Raw genomic sequence first — 14,336 nt, 5'->3', positions numbered from 1 at the left:
TTTGTTTGTTTTATTTTATTTAATTTTTTCCTCCAGGGTTATTGCTGGGGCTCGGTGCCTACACTATGAATACACTGCTCCTGGAGGCTATTTTTTCCTTTTTGTTGCCCTTGTGGTTTATCATTGTTGTTATTATTACTGTCGTTGTTGGATAGAACAGACAGAAATCAAGAGAAGAGGGGAAGACGGGGGGGGAAGAAAGACACCTACAGACCTGCTTCACTGCTTGTGAAGCGACCCCCCTGCAGGTAGGGAGCTGGGGGCTTGAACCGGGATCCTTACGCCGGTCCTTGTACTTAGCTGCCGGTCCCTGTGCTTAACTCGCTGCACTACCACACAACTCTCCACTTTAGCCAATTTTAAATACAGTCACAATGATCTACAACAGTCACCTCCATCCATCTCTAGAACTGTTTCATTCTGTTCCCATCACACAAGTCGCCATTCCCCACTCCCCATCCACACCCACACCCCCGCCCTGGTAATCACCAGTTTGCTTTCTTCTTTCTCTCTTTAAAGATTTATTTATGAGAGGAGAGAGAGAGACAGAGAGAGAGAGAGAAATAGCATCACTCTGGCACATGTAATACTGGGGATCAAAATCGGGACTTCATGCTGTAGCCTCTGGACCACTTCTCAGGCTGCACACAGTTTGCTTTCTCTCTCTATGATCCTGACCAGTCTAGGTCTCTCACATAAGAGAGATTATACAGTGTCTGTTCTTTTGTATCTACCTCATTTCATTTGACATGTTTTCAGAGTTCTGCTCATGCTAAAGTACCTATCAGCTTTGGCCTCCTTTTTCAGGCTTGTAAGATTCTGTCTGTGAAAAGTACATTTCTTTACCCCTTTACTTGTTGATAGACATTTGGATTGTCTCCATCTTTTGTATGTAGATTATCTCCCGGTCTGATGGGTATGGAGTTGTATCTCTTTGGGGTCTCCCAAACATCCCAGCATCACAAGTGACTGGTGATGCTGAGTGAATTTACATGTGCTTGTTGCCCCCTTTGTATATCTGCTCTGGAGAAATATCTGCTCAGGTCCTCTGTAGGAATAATTTTCTTTCTTTTATTATTTATGAAATGGAACTATTGACATGACTACAGGATAAGAGGGGGATATTTCTACCCAATGCCCACCCCCAGAGCTCCATATCCATATCCAACCCACTCCCTTGATAGCTTCCCTATTCTTTTTTTTTTTAAGAATTTATTTATTTATTCATGAGAAAGATAGGAATGAGAGAAAGAACCAGACATTACTCTGGTACATGTGTTGCCAGAGATTGAACTCAAGACCTCATGGTTGAGACTCCACTGCTTTATCCACTGTGCCACTAGCTTCCCTATTTTTTTTTAGTTACTCTTTTTTCTTTTTTTTTAATTTACAAAAAGGAAACATTGACAAAACCATAGGATAAGAGGGGTACAACTCCACACAATTCCCACCACCAGAATGCCATATCCCATCCCCTCCCCTGATAGCTTCCCTATTCTTTATCCCTCTGGGAGTATGGATCCAAGGTCATTGTGGGATGCAGAAGGTGGAAGGTCTGGCTTCTGTAATTGCTTCCCTGCTGAACATGGGCATTGACTGGTCAATCCATATTCCCAGCCTGCTTCTCTCTTTCCCTAGTAGGGTGGGGCTCTGGAGATAGCTTCCCTATTCTTTATCCCTCTGGGAGTATGGACCCAGGGTCATTGTGGGGTGCAGAAGGTGAAAAGTCTGTCTGCTGTAATTGGTTCTCCACTGAACATGGGCTTTGACAGGTCGATCCATACTCCCAGCCTAGTGGGGCAGGGATCTGGGGAGGTGGGGCTCCAAGACAGATGGTGGGGTCCCTCTGCCTAAGGAAGTCAGGTTGGCATCAGGGTATCTTCTGGAACCTGGTGACTGAAAAAGAGTTAAAATATAATGCAGAACAAACTGTTGACTAGTCATGAACCTAAAGACAAGAATATTGCAGATGTTTGGGGTCTCTGTTTTGGAAAAAGCTAGTAGGTCTGTTTTAGGTATATTCCAAAGGACCCATGACTTTACTATTTTTTGCCTTTGCCTGACATCTGATATGCAGGTGGACCCAGGTTATTGTCTGGGGAGATGGTGTCATAGTTGATAAAAGGGCTAGAAATCTGGATCAGGGAAGAGAGTAGCTCCCAAATATGGGGAAAGTATATAAATATTGTCAACTGTAAACCCCACCAGTTTGATCTGGGGCAGGAGTAATTTTCATACATGGATATTTTCATGTCACAGTTGTAACTCACTATTGCAAAACAACATGTGACTCTGTTTAGGGGTAAACAAGTGAGAAGTTTATTCATAAAATCACCGTGATGAAAGTGAGGGGAGGAAAGTCTAGCGAAGAGAATTGGTAAAAGTCCAAAATCTGCAACTAAGCTACCCAAGATGACCATGTGAAGAGGTCAGGATCAGTCTAGAGCTACACCAGCAAGAGAGTGCTATGATGCAGGTCTTCCAATCAAGAGAGCAAGCTGCTCCAGGTCCTTGCTTTCTATAGTCCCTGCACTGCACCCACAGTCCCTTGCGAGTCTGCTCTGTAGTCAGACTGATGTCATTCGTATGCTAGTTGTCCCAAATTCATGCTGGGGTCACAACAACTTACTAAGGGAATAGTTTTAGAATATTGTTTGTTTGGTTTTATTTGGTTTTTGTTGTTTTGTTGGTAAGTTTAAATTATGTGTCCATACTACTATTAAATTTGCCATTGAAAATCCTTTGAGGGGGCCGGTGGTGGTGCACCTGGTTTAGTGTAACATGTTACAATGCACAAGGACCAGGGTCCCAGCCCTTGGTCCCCACCTGCAGGGAGAAAGCTTTGCAGGTAGTGAAGCAGTGCTACAGGTGTTTCTCCCCTCTATCAACCCCTTCCCTCTCAATTTCTGGCTATCTCCATCTAATAAGTAAATTAAATATAATAAGAAAATCCTTTTGGAAAAGAAAGTATCATATCCTAGGAGGAAGAAAAAGAAACGCTTTGGACTAGGAGGCTAGGAAGTGAGGGGAGAAGGTGCTGGGTACTCATGATGAACATGATGTCATGGGTTGGCACTGGGAGCAGTGTACATACAACTATCACAGGGAGATAAGAAATAATATCCAGGTTCGGGCCCCTGGCTCCCCACCTCAGGGGAGTCGCTTCACAAGCAGTGAAGCAGGTCTGAGGTGTATATCTTTCTCTCCCCCTCTCCATCTTCCCCTCGTCTCTCCATTTCTCTCTGTCCTATCCAACAACAATGACATCAATAACCACAACAGTGTTAAACAACTAGGGCAACAAAGGGGAAAATAAAAAAAAAATTAATTAAATAAAATAAAAAGAAATTATATCTGGGAGCCAGGCGGTGGTGCAGCAAGTTAAGCACATGGCACAAAGTGCAAGGAACTGGGTTTGAGCCCCCAGCTCTCCACCTGCAAGGGGACCGTTTCACAAACGGTGAAGCAGGTCTGCAGGTGTCTATCTTCCCCGCCCCCCGCCTCTCTATATTTCTCTCTGTCCTATCCAACAACATCAGCAATAACAACAGTGATAATAATAAGAACAACAAGGTCAACAACTTGGGGAAAAAAATTTCCTCCAGAAGCAGTGGATTCATAGTACAGGCACCAAGCCACAGCAATAAACCTGGAGGCAAAAAAAAGAAAATAAATTGTATTCATATGTCAACAGTTGTCCTGTAAAAGAGAGTCTGGGCCAGGTAGTGTCACACCTGGTTGAGCACACATATTACCATGCAAAAGGACCCAGTTTCAAGTCCCTGGTCCCACCTACAGGGGAGAAGCTTCATGTGTGGTGAAGCAGTGCTACAGGTGTCTCTCTTTCTCCCTATCTCCCCTCTCCATTTCTCTTTGTTCTGTCAAATATATATATTTTTAAAAACTAAAGAGTTTACAAATCCCAAAGGATTATTGTTTTAAATAACATTTCGTTGTCTCGGAGGTGGTGCAGTGGATAAAGCATTGGACTCTCAAGCATGAGGTCCTGAGTTCAATCCCAGCAGCACATGAGTGATATCTGGTTCTTTCTCTCTCTCTTCCTTTCTCATTAATAAGTAAAATATTAAAAAAATAAATACATAAATAACTTATTTCTGGATGTAACATTGAAAGATAAACCACTCCTTTTCCATAAACAGATAGAAGACCAAATGTCTCGGATACGTTCTCCGAGCTGTCACTCCATCTCTGTCAAGTGGCAGCAACTCAGCAGAGAAGCCTCTGAGCCCCTGCAGGCACCAGCCCAGGTGCAGTCTCTGTTCCACAATGACCTGCTCCTTGTCTATGGCTTCATTCCTCACTGCACACAGGTAAGAGCTGGGTTGCTATGACAACAACAGTGGGATCTGCTTATGTTTTTCTTCCTTTTCTCTCTTATCTTTTTTTAAAAATATCTATTTATTTATTCCCTTGTGTTGCCCTTGTTGTTTTATTGTTGTAGTTATTATTGATGCCGTTGTTGTTGGATAGGACAGAGATAAATGGAGAGAGGAGGGAAAGGCAGTGGGGGAGAAAAAGATAGACACCTGCAGACCTGCTTCACTGCCTGTGAAGCGACTCCCCTGCAGGTAGGGAGCCGGGGGTCGAACCAGAATCCTTATGCTGTCCCTTGCACTTTGTGCCACCTATGCTTAACCCGCTATACTACCACCCAACTCCCTCTTTCTCTCCTTTTTAAAATTATGATAGAGAAAGAAAGAAATAGGGTGAAAAGTAGGATAAAGAGGGACAGAGACATTTGCAGTACTGCTCTGCTACTTGTGAAGCTTCCCTCCTGCAAGTGGGGGTTGGGGACTCAAACCTGGGTCCTTGCTTTATTTATTCCTTCTCTTTCCTCCTCCCTCTTCCCCTAATTATATAGGGACACATGTTCCCCTGGAACATAGTAGGTGGTTAACTGGGATATTGAAAATCATTTTAATTTTCACTGAAAAGAAAGTTGTAACCAGAGTGGTGTTCTACTGTGGTTATCTCTCTCTCTCTCTTTCATTCATAAATGAAATGTTTAAAAAATAATAATAATAAAAAGAGGGACCAGGTATGGCACACCCAGTTAAACACACATATTATGATGTACAAGGACCTGGGCTCGAGTTTCCACTCCTTCCCTATAGAGGGGAAGCTTTAAGGGCAGTGAAGCAGGTCTACAGATGTCTCTCCTTCTCTCTTCTCACCTCTACTTTTCCCTCCCCTCTCAATTTCTTTCTGTTCTAACAAATAAAATTTAAAAAAAGAAAAAATGGCCACTGAGAATGGTGGATTCAGGGGTCCAGCCAGTGGCACACCTGGTTAAATGCATCTAACACCATGCAAGGACCCTTGTTCAAACCCCACTCCCCCCTGCAGGGTGGATGCCTCACGAGCAGTGAAGCAGGTCTGCAGGTGTCTGTTTCTGTCTCCCCCTCTATCTCCTCTCCCCTCTCAATTTCTCTCTTTCCTGTCAAATAAAATAGGAAGGAAAAAAATGGCTATCGGGAGTGGTGGATTCATAGTGCCTGCACCAAGCCCCAGTGATAATCCTGGTGGCAAAAAATAATAAAAGAGAGAATGGGTGAATTAGTAGTGCTGGCACCAAGCCTCACAATAACCCTGGTGGCAGAAGAAAGAAAGAAAGAAAGAAAGAAAGAAAGAAAGAAAGAAAGAAAGAAAGAAAGAAAGAGGGAGAGAAAGAAAGAAAGAAGCCTCACTATTAGACTCACCCATAATTTATAGACTAGAAAACCTGACAAAATTCCCTCCCCCACCACCCCATTTCAGGCAACTCTGTGCGCTCTGATCCAAGAGAAGGAATTTTCTACAATGGTGTCAACGACCGAGCTTCAGAAGACAACTGGAACTGTAAGATGCAGAACGTGACCACTGGGGTCACTGCTGGAGAGTTATAAGCATTTTTTTTGAATTTTCATATATAATAGTTTGCGTCCTTCCTTTGCTGGGAGAGTTTTTCTGTGATGACCTTTCAGTACATGGCATACGGTGTAGCAACTTGTTCTCTGACTGATTAAGACACTTACTTCAGTTTCTCATGTCACTCTACTTCATCTGGGATTCTTGAGTCAGTGGATACCCCTGTGGGCATAATAGGTGCAAAAAACTATAATTATATATTGTAGCTTATGCATGAGAAAAATGTGAGGGTTATTTTCAAAGGTTTCCATGAATGTCCAATGACACTGGTGCACCTACGTCATTTAAGAATGTTAAGTATAACAGTCTTGGACTAAGTGTCAATTATATCATATATTTAGGGATGTGCTTTGTTTTATGTACTTGCGGATTAAAAACTGAGTAAGTTCCTGGACTCCAAGCCAGCGTGTGAGTGTAGGTCTCCCCACACCAACAAGCAATTGACAGAGGTAAAAAATTCTACCCTAATTAACTCAATCCTGACAGATATGTAGGAGAAATATGTTTGGGCTTTCTGAACAAGGAGGTATGTATTATAAATTACAATACTGCAAAAGCAAGTAGATCTCACAAGAGAGCATATCTCATTTACATTAGCACCAGACCTGCCATAGGGTAGACCTGAGACATTCCTAGCCTACCAGAGCTCTCTATCTAGCTGGCTTTTTATAGCAGAAGACATATAACCAGATACACCACCTCCCAGGCATGACTGGCTTTTATTTGGCATTAGATTAAACATAACTCATTTTTTGGTACTTGCCGGTCTAGCTTCGCGGGCGGGAGAGAGACGACCAGGGACTCATGGTTTAGTGGGACGCAGTTCAGTCTTTATTGATGAGGAATGCAGTGCAAGCTAGCTATCTCTAATCACAATCCTGTCCTATATATCTCCTGAGGTGGAAGTGTCAGGTCGGAAGAGGACGTACGTAGAATAGGGGGGTGGGAAGAAGGAAAAAGCGCTTGAACCAGTGGAGATTAAATGGTGGAAAACAGGATGTGACTAGGAGAGGGGGCGGAGTGGAAAAAGAGTGCAAACCAGTGGGGATTAAACCAGTACGGGCAAAACAATGATTATGTAAATAGACCACAGCGTTAAGCAACGCAACAGAAGGGGTCTTAGAAGCAGACCAACAGGTACTGAATCAATAATGTTTACTTTTGTCTCTTTTTTGTTGCTAGAAATTGAGAGAGAAGGGAGAAATAGAGAGTGAGGGGGGAGAGACACCTGCAACGTTGCTCCACCAATCATGAAGTTTCCGCCTGCTTGAACCTAGGTCCTTGTGCACTGTAATGTGTATTCCCTACTAGATGCAACACTGTATAAAATTTAAGGAAATGTCCATATTGCTTTTTAAGTGGAACCTAAAGCATAACTAACTAGTCACACAAACAGATTTTCATGCCTGAATCTATGAGGTCCCAGGTTAAATCCCCACTACCACCATAAACCAGAGCAGATCAGTGCTCTGGGGAAAAAAAAAAAAAAAAAAAACCTTACCTGTGAAGAAGCCTTTTTCCTTTTTCCAATGACATCTCTGTCCCTGCAAGTTGTTTTTCATTTGGGAACTATGGTTTTATTAATAACAAAATCACAAGAGCTAGTATTATTGAAAATGGACACTTTCTTTGAGTTCTGTTCTGTTTGTGAATCATCTGCTGGTTTAGTTTGAAATAAGTTAAATTAGCAAGACCATCTTTTCTACAAAACACAATAAATGTACAGTCAGAATGTTTGTGAGGGGCTGGCTGGAGCCACAACAGAGGGATGAAAGGGTACTTTATGTTTTGTTTTGTTTTTCATTCTTTCTTTCTTTAAATTTATTTTCCCTTTTGTTGCCCTTGTTGTTTTTTATTATTGTTGTTGTTGTTTATATTGTTGTTGTTAGATAGGACAGAGGGAAGTGGAGAGAAGAGGGGAAGACAGAGAGGGGGAGAGAAAGACAGACACCTGCAGACCTGCTTCACCACCTGTGAAGCGATTCCCCTGCAGGTGGGGAGCTGGGGGCTCGAACTGGGATCCTTACACTGGTCTTTGCACTTTGTGCCACGTGCGCTTAACCTGCTGCGCTACCTCCCGACTCCCTGTTTTGTTTTTCAAACCATTTTATTGGGGGAAGTAATGGGTACAGAGCAGTTGTTGATACAGGAGCAGTTTCCCATTTCCCTGTGATAGATGTCTGCAGACTACTGCCACCACCAACCCAAGTTGTCTTCACTATCCTGTCCTGCACTACCGGACACCCTCTTCCCCATCTCCCCCTAGTCCAGGGTCCTTTGCTTTGCTGAGATACACCCACCCAGTCCCAGTTTCACCCTGTGTTCCCCTTTTCTTACCTTGCTTTTTTTAAAAAAAAAATTATTTATTTATTCATGAAGATAGAAGGAGAGAGAGAGAAAGAACCAGACTTCACTCTGGTACATGTGCTACCGGGGATTGAACTCTGGACTTCATGCTTGACAATTCAATGCTTTATCCACTGTGCTACCTTCCAGACCACTTACATTGCTTTAAAGTCCTACTTATGAGTGAGATCATCAAGTATTCATCCTTCTTCTGGCTTACTTCACTTAACATGGCTTCTTCAAGTTCCATCCAAGATATAGAAAAGGAGAAGAGTTCATTTATAACAGCTGAGTAGTATTCCATTGTGTATGTAGACCACTATTTTCTAAGCCACTCATCTGTCTTTGGGCACCTGGATTGCTTCCAAGTTTGGGCTATTACAAGCAATGCTTTTACAAACATTAGGTGTGCATAAGTCTCTTTGAATGGAGGTGTTTTTGTGTTTTTGGATAGACACCCAGAGAGGAAGTACTGGGTCATAAAGTAGGTCCATTTCTAGTGTTCTGAGGAATATCCAGACTATTTTCCACAGGAGTTGTACTAGCGCATGCTCATCAGCAGTATAAAAGGATGCACGAGGGAACTTCTTTTTTTTTTTTTGCCTCCAGGGTTATTGCTGGGGCTCAGTGCCTACACCATGAATCCACTGCTCCTGGAGGCCATTTTCCCCTTTTTGTTACCCTTGTTGTTGTAGCCTTGTTGTGGTATTATTGTTGTAGTATTATTGTTGTTGTTGATGTTGTTCGTTGTTGGATAGGACAGAGAGAAATGGAGAGAGATGGAGAGAGAAAAACAGACACCTGCAGACCTGCTTCACCACCTGTGATGCAACTCCCCTGAAGGTGGGGAGCCGGGGGCTCGAACCAGGATCCTTATGTGGTCCTTGTGCTAGCACCACATGCGCTTAACCCGCTGTGCTACCGCCCAACCCCCACAAGGGAACTTCTTAAGGTAAAGGGATTGGTAGAGGTTATACAACTGAAACCTTTAAGAGCTCATCACATCGTATACTTCACAGGGTGGGTTTCCTTGTATCTGGTGCTTCCACTTAGAGAAGGGTTTACTCTGTTAGACCTGGATGGGAGACCATCTCATTCTTTCTTCCTTCCTCTGTGTGCACACAGATGCTGCACAAGCTGACAGCCCGGGCTCTCATCAGAGACTACGAAGATGGCGTCCTCCATGAAAATGAAACAAGCCACCAGGTTGTCTTCCCACTGCTTTTGACTCTTCTTCAACTGCTGTGCACATAGAAATGACAGTGAGGGAGCCTGGATGGGAAAGTTGGGGTGTAGGGCCACCCATTGTCTGGTCCTGGGTACTCCATGAATATTTCTGGAATGAGTTAACAAAACATATATAACTGTGATCATATTTTTAAAGACTTTATTTCCTTTCTTTCTCTTCCTCCCTCCCTCTCTTTCTTTCTTTCTTTCTTTCTTTCTTTCTTTCTTTCTTTCTTTCTTTCTTTCTTTCTTCCTTTCATTCATTTCCACCAGGGGTACCCTGGGGCTGGGTGCCTTGCAGAATTAATTTACTGAAGTAAATTTTCAGAAGTCAATTTTCCCCTCCTCCTCCTCCTCTTCCTCCTCCTCCTCCTCCTTCTTCTCTCTCTCTTCCTTTTTTATATTAAGTGAAATTGGGAGAAAGGGGGGAATAGAGATAGAAAGACTCGTAGAACTGCTTCTCTGTTCATGAAGCTTCCCCCTGCAGGTGGGAACTGAGGACTTGAACCCAGATCCTTATATATGGTAAGATGTGAGCTCTACCAGTACTGCCTGGCTCCAAACTTTTTAAAAAAGATTTATTTACTTACCAGTAAGAGAGAGAGAGAGAGAGGGAGAGGGAGAGGACACACCAGAGTATCACTCTGGCACATGCAGTGCTTGGGACCAAGCTCAGGATTTCATGCTTCAGAATCTAACACTTTATCTACTGTGCCATCTCTCAGGCCACATCCTATTACGATTTTACCCATCAGAGAGAGATTAAAGAGCTCAGAGAGCATCACTGTGACAGACAACCTCACATGTTGTTTACTATAGACAGTATATATAGCGTCTCCCTCGTACTGAAAGCAGCCCAGGTGCAGGACAGGTGGTGATCTGTCTAGGGACATAGCAGAACCAAGACCACTGTGCCTCCCTACTCAGGGGAGATCTGGCCCTGACAGAGGGTCCACACAGATAGGCCACCCTGAGGGCCTGGCAGATCCCTCAGAACTAGAAACTTTTTATTTATTTATAATTTTGTTTATTTTCCATCTATCAAGTCACTGAACAAGTTATTCCCCTCCACTCCTGCTATTCCTATTTATTCAGTGACATGGGGAGAATGGACTGTAAAAGTCTGCCGCCAAAATGTCCGTGTGTGGGAGTGCTGTGTAGACTACGAAATAGCAGTGGGGAGCCTTTATTCTGCCAAGTCATTTGGTTATTTATGGCACCATTTGTGGGCCACAAAATTCTCAGCACTTGTAGACTGGGAGGTGGCACAGTGGATAAGATGTTAGGCTCAAGCGTGAGGTCCTGATTTTGATCCCCCTGCATCAAGTATACTGGAGTATCCCCTGGTTCTTTCCTCCTCCATATGTTAATCTTCAACAAAATAGCACTTAATGTTACTTATAACACCTACGGTTGTCTTGGTGGGGCCAGACCAAGTGATTTTGTAGCCCCACTGGTTCCCCTTACCTGCTATTAAAATACAAGAGGCAGGTGGTGGCTCACCCAGAGCGCAAATGTTACCATGCTTGAGGACCTAGGTCCAAGTTCCTAGTCCCCAGCTGCAGGGGGAAAGCTTCATGAGTGTCAAAGCAGTGCTCTAGGTGTCTCTGTCTATCTCTTTCCCTCTCTTTCTCTTGCCTTCTATTTTAAAAAAATGGCCTTGAGGTTCAGGAGGTAGCTCAGTGGATGAAAAATTGGACTCTCAAGCATGAAGTCCTGAGTTCAATACCCAGCAGCACATGTACCATCAGAGTGATGTCTGGTTCTTTCTCCTCCTATCTTTCTTATTAATAAATAAATAAAATCTTTTGAAAACATGGCCTTCAGAAGTGGTAGAGTTGTGCAGACACAGAGCCCCAGCAATAACTCTAGTGGAAAATAGATACATAGATGTGTAAACTATTTTCTCTATAATTTAGTGTATGTCAGCTGACTCCATTTTGGAGGGAGCATTGACTCACCTCTTCAAGATTCTCAGGCAGGATCATTCTCGTAATAATTTGTCTGAGCTATGGATTCCATGATGATTTGTTTTTTCTTTTCTTTTTTTTAATTTAATTAATTGTTTTATTCATGTATTGGATAGAGATAAAGAGAAACTAAGGGGACTGGGCAGGAGCACACTGGGTTAAGTGCACATGGTGCAAAGCACAAGGACTGGCTCAAGGATCCAGGTTCGAGCCCCCAGCTTCCCACCTACAAGGGGGTTGTTTCACAAGTGGTGAAGCAGATTTGCAGGTGCCTGTCTTTCTTTCCCCCTCTCTGTCTTCCCATCCTCTCTTTCTCTCTGTCCTGTCCAACAGCAACAACAATGAAAAAAATGGCCTCTAGAAGCAGTGTATTTGTAGTGTAGGCATTGAGCCCCAGCGATAACCCTGGAAGCAAGAGGGAGAAGGAGAGGGAGAGGGAGAGAGAGAGAAAAAAAAAAACTGAGATAGAAGGAGGAGATAGGAAGAAAGAAAGAGAAACACCTCAACACTGCTCTATGGCTCATTAAGCTCCCTCTTCCTCTCACCCCCACAGAGCAGGGGCTTGAACTCAGGTCCTTGCAATGTTAACATGTGCCTCCAACAGAGTACACCACCACCCAGCCCCATGACTTGCTTTTCCTAGTAACGGCTGAGTTAACTTTATACCCACTTTAGTGGACATAGCTAAGTAGTGAAAATAAAAACACAACCTAATTTTATTTTATTCTCTTTCTAGATGAAGAAGCAACTCTTAAAAGCCCTGATTATAAAACTCAGTAAAGAAAACTCTCTTATAACCCAATTCACAAGCTTTGTGGCAGTTGAGAAAAGGGTGCGTATCGGCACTAGCCAATTGCTGTTTCTGTTTGTTTGTTTTACATCCACATTAAGGACATTGCCCTTGCCATGTCCAGGCCAGAGCCAAATCTCTGCCAGCTCAGAGCCTCTGCATGAGCTCTGTATTGGTCCCTCCTGTCACCAATTTTGATGTCATGACTACTGAGTATATGCACAGGTACTTTGGTAATACCATTGTCAATTTCTCAGCTTCCATTACTCCAACGTCCTCAGAGACTAGAAAAGGACTCTGCTTACCCTGGACAAGACCTTTTGTCCTTCACAAGTTCAGGAGCAGAATCTGGGGGAGGCCTATGGGATAAACTGCCCATAGGAAGCCAACCATGTGACATAACCTCCTTCTCACTGCATCCGTCTTGTGGCCCAACACACACACACACACACACACACACACACACATGTACACACACACACACACACACACATACACACACACCTGTCTTACACATCCAAACACACTGCCCACCACACATGCACAGGGCTTTCAAAGACAGCCATCATTTGATGTGATAATATCTCTTTCTCTTTTTTTCTTTTTCACCCAATTTTGATTCAATATAGGATGGTGATGAGTCACCTCTTCCTGATACTCCAAATATTTTGGAACTGATTGCCAAAGAAGATGTAGATTTTCTACCCTACATGAGCTGGCAGGAGAAGCAGCCAGGCGGCAGTGGGGCCCAGGTAAATGTTAATTTCCAAATACAATAAAATGGGACATATGCAACCTAATGTATTCTTTTTTCAGATGGATGATCAGTTTTTCCCAACACTGTTGGTCAAACAAGTTTCTGTTTTCTGCCATTGGCTTGAAATGCTTAAAAAAAAAAATGCTAAAAAGAAAACAAAAAAAAATTTAATTAAAAAAAAAAGATGGATGGGGGTAGACAGCATAATGGTTATGCAAAGAGAATCTCATGCCTGAAACTCCAAAGTCCCAGGTTCAATCTCCCATACCACCATAAGCCAGAGTTGAGCAGTGCTCTGGAAAAAAAAGAAAAGATTTGATATGCCATCATCTGGGGCTGGGGAGACAACATAATGGTAATGCAAATAGACTTTCACACCTGAGGCTCTAAGGTCCCAGGTTCAATCCAAAGCCCCAGCAGAAGCCAGAGCTGAGTAATGTTCTGGGCTCTTGCACGCTCTCTATCTTTAAATAAATAAGAATATTTCTTAAAGGGAGGGGCTGGGTAGTGGCATACCTACTGGTTAAGTACACATTGTACCTTGCATAAGGACCTGAGTTCAAGCCCCTGGTCCCCATTTACAAGGGGGAAGCTTCACATGTGGTAGAGCAGAGTTGCAGTTATTTCTCTTTCTGTCTCCCTCAATATTTCCTCCTTCTCTCTCAATTTCTCTCTGTCCTAACTAATAAAATAAAGCTAAAAAAGAATATATTTCCTCCTTCTCTCTCAATTTCTCTCTGTCCTAACTAATAAAATAAAGCTAAAAAAGAAAAAGAAAGAAAGAAGGGGGTCGGGCGGTGGCGCAGCGGGTTGGGCGCACGTGGCGCAGAGCGCAGGGACCGGCGTAGGGATCCCGGTTCGAGCCCCCGGCTCCCCACCTGCAGGGGAGTCGCTTCACGGGCGGTGAAGCGGGTCTGCAGGTGTCTATCCTTCTCTCCCCCTCTCTCTCTGTCTTCCCCGCCTCTCTCCATTTCTCTCTGTCCTATCCAACAGCAAAGCAACGTCAACAATGGCAATGATAATCGCAACGAGGCTGCGACAACTAGTGCAACAAGGGGGGGGAGAAATGGCCTCCAGGAGCGGTGGATTCATGGTGCAGGCACCGAGCCCACCAATAACCCTGGAGGGAAAAAGGGAAAAAAAAAAGAAAAAGAAAAAGAAAGAAAGAAAAGAAAGAGGGCTGGGCGGTAGCTCAGCAGGTTAAACACACATGGCACAGATTGCAAGGACCTGCTCAAAGATCCTGGTCCAATCCCCAGGCTCCCCACCTGCAGGGGATCACTTCACAGGTGGTGAAGCAGGTCTGCAGGTGATGTTC

At 43.6% G+C, this 14,336-nt stretch overlaps 1 protein-coding gene across 1 annotated transcript in view; it reads left to right on the top strand.

Annotated features, from left to right (window-relative positions):
* PARP4 (poly(ADP-ribose) polymerase family member 4) overlaps positions 1-14,336 on the top strand; it is a 123,899-nt gene that overhangs the window by 90,110 nt on the left and 19,453 nt on the right. The window contains exons 27-31 of the mRNA XM_060193512.1: positions 4,161-4,331; positions 5,779-5,859; positions 9,400-9,480; positions 12,208-12,303; positions 12,891-13,013. Of these exons, the coding sequence (XP_060049495.1) occupies positions 4,161-4,331; positions 5,779-5,859; positions 9,400-9,480; positions 12,208-12,303; positions 12,891-13,013 (552 nt within the window). The remainder of the gene's footprint in view (positions 1-4,160; positions 4,332-5,778; positions 5,860-9,399; positions 9,481-12,207; positions 12,304-12,890; positions 13,014-14,336) is intronic.

This window comes from Erinaceus europaeus, chromosome 7, assembly GCF_950295315.1.
Source record: "Erinaceus europaeus chromosome 7, mEriEur2.1, whole genome shotgun sequence".
Lineage (NCBI taxonomy): Eukaryota > Metazoa > Chordata > Mammalia > Eulipotyphla > Erinaceidae > Erinaceus > Erinaceus europaeus.
Note: the sequence above shows the minus strand (reverse complement) of the source record. Positions and strands in the feature narration are given on the sequence as shown.